The sequence below is a fragment of the Physeter macrocephalus genome, chromosome 7 (assembly GCF_002837175.3).
Source record: "Physeter macrocephalus isolate SW-GA chromosome 7, ASM283717v5, whole genome shotgun sequence".
Classification (NCBI taxonomy): domain Eukaryota; kingdom Metazoa; phylum Chordata; class Mammalia; order Artiodactyla; family Physeteridae; genus Physeter; species Physeter macrocephalus.
The window spans coordinates 26,395,334-26,403,593 of record NC_041220.1 but is presented as its reverse complement, the minus strand read 5'-3'; the positions used below and the strand labels follow the sequence as shown (position 1 = coordinate 26,403,593).

At 38.2% G+C, this 8,260-nt stretch overlaps 1 protein-coding gene across 1 annotated transcript in view; it reads right to left on the bottom strand.

Annotated features, from left to right (window-relative positions):
• SMARCA5 (SNF2 related chromatin remodeling ATPase 5) overlaps positions 1-8,260 on the bottom strand; it is a 45,509-nt gene that overhangs the window by 10,014 nt on the left and 27,235 nt on the right. Inside the window, exons 11-14 of the mRNA XM_024126636.3 lie at positions 6,331-6,557; positions 4,388-4,509; positions 4,158-4,310; positions 1,914-2,046 (exon numbers count right to left, since the gene is read on the bottom strand). Coding sequence (XP_023982404.1) covers positions 1,914-2,046; positions 4,158-4,310; positions 4,388-4,509; positions 6,331-6,557 — 635 coding nt within the window. The remainder of the gene's footprint in view (positions 1-1,913; positions 2,047-4,157; positions 4,311-4,387; positions 4,510-6,330; positions 6,558-8,260) is intronic.

The following is an 8,260-nucleotide window of genomic DNA, read 5'->3' as shown; positions in this document are numbered from 1 at the left end:
AAAAAAAAAAAAAAAAAAAAAAAAAAAAAAAAAAAAAAGGCTCAGAAAGCTTTTCTAAGCTGACTGTAAAAGAATTTGTATTTTTTTAATCTTAAAAAAAAAAAAAAAAAGAAAAGGGTTTCAGAGATGAAAATAATTGAGAACAAGAACCACAAGGCAGATGTATTTCTAAAAGCATGGATGAATGTGAGGGGGAAAAACTAGCCATTACATCACTCATGAGAAACCTCTGTTTGGCAGGCCCCGGAAGTCCCCAGAGACTTTCCTAATTAAACACTGCACTGTAATAGTTTATATAGCTCTTGATGCCCTGGATGAGTCACCTCCTAGCTGTGTAAACAGTAAATAAGTGACTTGCTTCCACCTCTGATGCAAACCTCCAGCTGGCATGAAGACTAAAGAAGATAATATTCAGTATTTAAATATTTAGCACATGGCTTGGTACAAAGTAAGCTCACTATGTTAAGCAATTATTAACAAAAACAACTAATAATAAAGCAATCATGTATTGTCTTTTTTTTAAACATCTTTACTGGAGTATAATTGCTTTACAATGGTGTGTTAGTTTCTGCTTTATAACAAAGTGAGTCGCTTATACATATAAATATGTCCCCATATCTCTTCCCTCTTGCGTCTCCCTCCCTCCCACCCTCCCTATCCCACCCCTCTAGGTGGTCACAAAGCACCCAGCTGATCTCCCTGTGCTATGTGGCTGCTTCCCACTAGCTATCTATTTTATGTTTGGTAGTGTATATATGTCCATGCCACTCTCTCACTTCGTCCCAGCTTACCCTTCCCCCTCCCCATATCCTCAAGTCCATTCCCTAGTAGGTCTGTGTCTTTATTCCCGTCTTACCCCTAGGTTCTTCATGACCTTTTTTTTCTTAGATTCCATATATATGTGTTAGTATACGGTATTTGTTTTTCTCTTTCTGACCTTATGTATACAGACACGTGGCTAACTCTATGGTTGGCATTATGGGATAACAAAGAAATATAACATTCCCTTCCTTACAAGGAAATTAGAGACTGGCTGACAAAACCAAGACACACAAATGGAATGATAAGTGGATAATACAACAGTATTACCTCTTAGCTTTAGAGACAGATAAAATGCATTTGGTCATGACACAATTTGGGAAGGAAGGAAACCAACGTGGGCTCAAGGTTACTGAGGGTTTGTTTTGGTTTTTACATTTTACACATCCCTTCACTAACTCTATTTTAAACTTCATGAAAATATAAATGTCTTCCTGGAAGGCTGATCTGGCATGAGAACTTGAAGTTCCCTTCAATTAATCCAAAATAAAATCCCACTTTCACCATCTAGTCCTATTTACATAAATGTTTATTCTGTGTCTCGTTCTCACTAAATTACAAAGTCCTTGAAAGTAAGAACACTGGTTGGTTTCAGTCACCACTGTATTCCCAGCACTAAGAACAGTGCCTGACATCTGCGGGTGCTCAATAAATCGTTGTGGAGTAGAGAAACGAATTCTGAGTTTTATTGTTATCTCTTCAGTTTCCCCAGAGTAGTCAATTGAGTGTTAGTACATGTAGATCACTCATCACACCTCTATTTAATATGCACCACACTGAATGCTGGGTATTTTTATATACATTATCTCCTTTAGTCCTTAAAAATCTCTGTATCCCTATTTAACAGATGAAGAAAAGGCTCAGATAGTGTAAAAGAATTGCTAACCAGCCAAGTCAATATTCAAATTTCAACTTTCCTGAGCCCAAACCCATCCTCTTAACAAAACTGAAGCTTACTTTAGTCTGGAATATAAATATTGTTGCCTGGTAGCTTGATTTAATATATGTTTAACAACGAGAATATCCTAAAAAGAAATCCAGGAAAAAAGTGTTATAAATTCAACCTGGTAAATTTTTAAAGTCCTAAGGCTCACCTTGTTGTATGACTATTGAATCCAGTCTGAGTTTCATCTCAGCACGTTCCACTATTCTTTCTTCTACAGTGTTATCCGTTATGAAGCGGAACACTCTGACTGTCTTGGTTTGTCCAATTCTATGGGCTCGATCCTAGAAAAATGACCAGGTTACTTTGAATCCAGTTGAAAATTCACATAAATAACATTTGAATGTGTATACTGAGAAACAAAATGAAAATATTCTCAAGTACAAAATGGTTTTAAAAATACGAAACAAAACAACTATAACGGATTCATATTCCATTAACATTTCTTAAATTCTCAGTTTCTCAGTTTCAATCAAATTAACTGGTTATCTCACAAGAAAACCTTTTAGGAGGTATAGAACACGTCACAGTTGCTGAATCTGTGACAAACTACTGTATTAATTTTTCTAGGTTATACAGAAATAAAATATACATAATGTCTCCAGACAAGATAGACACAATTATAATCTTTAAGTCTGATGATAAAAGTTTTTAAAAAATCTTTTTCTCTTAGGTTTAAATTCAAAATGCTTTTCTACCTAAATCAAATCTAAATTTTCATTGCTACTAGGGAAAAAAGTGACATGAATAAACGAACTCCACAAACAATATAAATATCCTAGTCTTTAAATAGCTCCCAATTAACTACATATAAGTAATCAAATTAATTTGAATTCCATTTTCTGTTTAACTTCTGGTAAGTTCACAAAACACATCTTACAAAGCACCCCTACTTCCAACTGATCAATTTTCCCAGCCACCCTTACAAAGAGTCACAGGATGGATGAAAGTGGCCAACACCAAAGATGTAAATACCACAGGTCAAATTATAAGCAATATCAAACTTTAGAACTTGTAAGTTTTCATATTAATCTATAGACCATAAATTTTCTCAACATAAGAACAATCCTCTCTAGAGACTGTCATACAGAGTGAAGTAAGTCAGAAAGAGAAAAACAAATATCATATATTAATGCATGTATGTGGAGCCTAGAAAAATGGTACAGACGAACCGGTTTGCAAGGCAGAAGTTGAGACACAGATGTAGAGAACAAACGTATGGACACCAAGGGGGGAAAACCGCGGTGGCGTGGGGATGGTGGTGTGATGAATTGGGCGATTGGGACTGACATGTATACACTGATGTGTATAAAATGGATGACTAATAAGAACCTGCAGTATAAAAGAACAAACAAAACAACTAATACTAAACTTTCTTTGGGTTATTTGTATGGAAATATGTTAATTATAAATGTTTCAAACATTACATGAAATTTCTAAAAATCTTATATGTTCTGGTATAATATTATAAGTCATAATTCTAGTCATTACTTTAAAACGTGTATCTCAGAAACAACTAAAAAAAAAAAGAACGCTCCTCTTGGGACTTCCCTGGTGGCACAGTGGTTAAGAATCCGCCTGCCTATGTAGGGGACACAGGTTCGAGCCCTGGTCCGAGAAGATCCCACATGCCACGGAGCAACTAAGCCCGTGCGCCACAACTACTGAGCCTGCGCTCTAGAGCCCACGAGCCACAACTACTGAGTCCACACACCTCAACTACTGAAGCCCACGCGCCTAGAGCCTGATCTCCTCAACAAAGACAAGCCACCGCAATGAGAAGTCCGCGCACCACAACGAAGAGTAGCCTGTTCGCCACAACTAGAGAAAGCCCGCACACAGCAACAAAGACCCAACGCAGCCAAAAATAAATAATAAAATAAAATTAAAAAAAAAAAAAAAAAAAAAAAAAAGATCCTCTTGATCTGGCCAAGATACTCCCACACATGGGCCTAAAATTTTAAACATCTAATGTGTCAGGCAGGTTAGTAGCTCCCCAAACCCACTACCCCTTCCTCCTGGGACACAACTATACTATCATTTACCAACTCCCTTGCAGTAAGTTATGCTATGTGGTTGAGTGCTGGCTAATGAATGTGGGGTCACTTTCAGTTCTACCCCATAAAAAATTTCCTGGGCAATTCTCAGCTTTCTCTCCTCCCCTTTCTACCAACAGGATGCAGATATAATAGGACTCTAAGGTCCTAAGATATGGCAAAGATATAAGATGGAAATACCCTGATTTAGATGGACGATCACCAGCAAAATACCCTCACTGTACTATTAGGTCAAAGAAAATAAAATTCTACGGGATTAAGTCACTGACATTTGTAGACTGTTTATCAGTTTACTTTAAAACGTCTGTTAGGCACAGAATATATTTGTTATTTCTTACCATAGCCTGAAGATCTACTTGGGGATTCCAATCTGAGTCATACAAAATTACTACATCAGCGGTAGCAAGATTGATGCCAAGACCACCAGCACGTGTGCTTAACATGAAAACAAACTTTGTGCTGTTTGGTTCATTGTATGCATTGATGGACTCCTATAGACATAAAATAAATATGAGAAAATTATTTTATCTGATAATTTTTTGATCTCCCCTCCCCAGATTTTACTCACTTGTCTCTCATCATGGGGTGTCTGCCCATCCAATCTACAGTACTCATAATTTCTCCACATACAATAATCTTCCAAAATATCCAATACCCTCGTCATCTGACTGAAGATTAGTACTCGTGAACCTGTCGGCAAACATTAACAGCCCATTATCAGAAGCTTCAGGAGTTGAAAAAAAAAAAAAAAAGGTATTATTTAAATTTAAGGATAACCAAAACCAAGACTAACCAATTACTCCTTAATTCCAGGTTATGTAGTTAGTTACAAGAAAAAAACTGTATGTTATTTATTATCCAAGTTAGTCACTCCCCACATTTTTCCCACTAATGCACAAATAAAAAAGTGTAGTATTTACACAACACACTAAAGAAAAGTGTTTCTGTAAACAGAAAAGGGTATTTACCTCTGGCCTGGGAGGTCTTGCCATCCCAAAGGCTGAGAGAATCACTATCTTTTTATCCCACATATTTAAAAATAACCCTCCACCACAACTCCTCCCTGTGCACAGCCCCACACATCTGCCAACACACACCCAACACCCTGGTCTCATTCTAGTTCTCAAGACCCAATCCAGATGGAAGGACCATAAATGTGCACCTCACATCTAGACCATCACCCTTCACTTATGCCGTGACTCAAATTATCCAATTGTGTTTCTTCAGCCAGCTGCACGCCTTCAGTAGGACATACGAAGACAAAGGGATCCTTTTAAAAAATAATGATTACGAAACTATCTTCTCTTAGAAGCTGAGGCTGATAATCTGCTCTTGTCCACCCTCCCACACCCTAAATGCATACGGATGTTCAGTAGTCTCCTAGCAAGTTCTTGCCACTCCTCCCCACGTATTCAATTTCTTCCATTACTAAGCTTTTAAGGAAACCGTTTTATTTATTTATTTATTTTTAAATTTTTATTTATTTATTTTGCAACAGGGTCCGGTTTACTCTGCTTTGGAAGGGTGGTCCTGAGAGTGGCTGGTCCTGAGAGTGGCAGATGCCACCCTGTCCTGGGAGGCGGGAGGGCCCAAGGGCCGGTTAAGGCCAGTGGCGGGAGAAGCAGGGGATACTGCCCCTAGAATGCAGTGAGGCCAGGCCCAAGGAAAGCATTTTGGAAAATACATTTTTTAAAAAGGTATAAAAAGAAAAAAGTAAACCAATTCACTGGCAACTCTTACAATGTTTTCAACAGTCAATATCCTAGAGGAAGTTCATCTACTGGTACAACTTTCGTTCTTACCAAAATATACAGAGAAACACAAATGGAGAAACTTTAAATCTGACTGTATACTTCATATTACAGAATGAATAATTTGTCTTTGAAATGCCTTGATGTCTGGGATTTGGTTCAAAACGTTCTCGGAGATGGAAAGTAGGTACGATGTAGATGAAAACAAGTTTCGCCATGAATTTATAATTGTTGAAGCTTGCTTCCTACTAAATTCTCTCTACATTCCTGTAATTTATATACATCCGTACACATACTCATTTTCATATTAAAAGCCAATATGTTACAAATAAAACTGCTTTGGGTCCGTGCACATGTCATTTAATTAAATTAAAAATCCACACAAACAGCTAAGAAAAAACACCACTGTCTACCAAAGGCTCTGGGAACTGCATATGGGTGAGAAGAGCACTCTTGGCATTTTATAACAAAAAGTTGACATTTCTAGGAAAGCATAAATAAAATAAGAAAGAACTCTCCCCCAAATCCAGGGAGTGTGGCTACCCTAACTACTGATCACTTTCTAAAAGATTAAGGCTTAAAATGGGAGGGCGGGGGGAAAGCTCAGATAATGGACAGAAGTTTTTAAATGTCCCACACTTCAACTTTAGAAAATGCCAGAGTAGTCATTTTATAGGGTAGGATGGCGCCTCCATTTTAACATCAGAATCTTAAGACAGTTTCCATTACTTCTCCATTTGATACCAGTAACAATAAGTACCTTGTTCTTTTAATTTAGGGAGCAGTTTGTCTAACACCACCATTTTGCCACTGTTGGTAACTAGATGCATGTCCGTTGTGTAAGGTGGACCAGGTTCAGCTCCATCAAAGAGATATGGGTGATTACAGCATTTCCTCAACTGCATCAGGATGTTCAATAGCCTCATTTTGTCCATCTTCCCTGCAGAGTTTAGTATATCTATATCCTTCATTAATATACGAGTATACCTAGTGAGAAGAAAAACATTTTAAGAGGGCTCAAATGTTCCTGGGACAAGTCTCTGCCACTTTACATCCTCAATCCCATCTCAACCCAAAATACCTGTAAGAAACAACCCATCAACTTCTAAGGTGTAGTTAGGAGTCTATCACCTATAACCTCTTTTTCCTTCTGTTTCTCTTTATTGCCCCCAGTGTTCTAATGTGTACCATTAATGCTTTGGGCCTTGAGGCCCGAAAGAGTAAATTTGTCTCCTTGGGATGAATTGAAATGAAACAGTATGATACAACATTTTTAAGTAATAAAGCAAAACTTAAAAGACTAGTTTTAAACATAATTTTAATTCGTAGTCTTTTCCAAAAGAAGAGTGCCACTATTCCATTATAATTCAATGTAGCTAGTATAGCATTTGGGTAAGAACATTAAGAGCTAAGGAGGGAGAAAGAATCATGAGAGCATAAAGCATGATGATGATAATAAAATGAATACAATGTGATTTAAATATAAGTAAAAGTGTACAGGCTGGGGGAAGAGAAGGGGGCAGTTAAGCTAAGGCTGGATTATGAAAAGCCTTGACTGTATACACTAAGAAGTTAGACATTATCCTAAAGTAAAGAGCAATCTGTCCAAATACCAAAGATTCAGGACCTTGAGCCCACTGAGCAAAATAACATAAACAACCAAAGCAATCTATGCTTAACAACTCCAACTATGGGGCACAAAATACTCACGGCACCCACAATTCTGACTGATATAAAGTTCCCCGATATGATTATAACTAAAAAAGATTTGTCTTCCCTCAGCACTGACTCATGTCTTAATTCTGTATTTTAGAACTATATAAGACAAACCTAACACCTTATAAAAACCTTTCAAAACTTTTGAAGACATTTAGGATGGCCTATCTTCTGCACTGGTCATCTCTTTACCAGATAACATCCCCATTTCTTTGCCTTACATCACTTCTGTCCTTTTACCAACAACTGAAGACCCTTGCAAACACTTGTCAATATTAAGTATGGAACTGAATATACTTGAGATGTGGTATAACCAGGAAAGAACACAGTGGCTATTTATTCCCCTCCTCCGAACACTACACTTAAGTCAGCGGTTTCCAGCCTTTTAGATTTCAGATACCCATAAAACTTTTTAAAAAAGACAAAAAGAGGAGGAATTGCAAATTAAAACCACAGTGAGGACTGGTTCAAGCTGGCGGAGTAGAAGGACGTGCTCTCACTCGCTCTTGCAAGAGCACCGGAATCACAACTAACTGCTGAACAATCATCGACAGGAAGACACAAACTCACCAAAAGATACCCCACATCCAAAGACAAAGAAGAAGCCACAATGAGACGGTAGGAAGAGTGCAATCACAATAAAATCAAATCCCATAAATGCTGGGTGGGTGACTCACAAACTGGAGAACACTTATACCACAGAAGTCCACCCACTGGAGTGAAGGTCCTGAGTCCCACGTCAGGCTTCCCAACCTGGGGGGCCAGCAACAGGAGGAGGAATTCCTAGAGAATCAGACTTTGAAGGCTAGTGGGATTTGATTGCAGGACTTCGACAGGACTGGGGGAAACAGAGACTCCACTCTTGGAGGGCACACGCAAAGTAGTGTGTGCATCAGAACCCAGGGGAAGGAGCAGTGACCCCATAAGAGACTGAACCAGACCTACCTGCTAGTGTTGGAGGGTCTCCTGCAGAG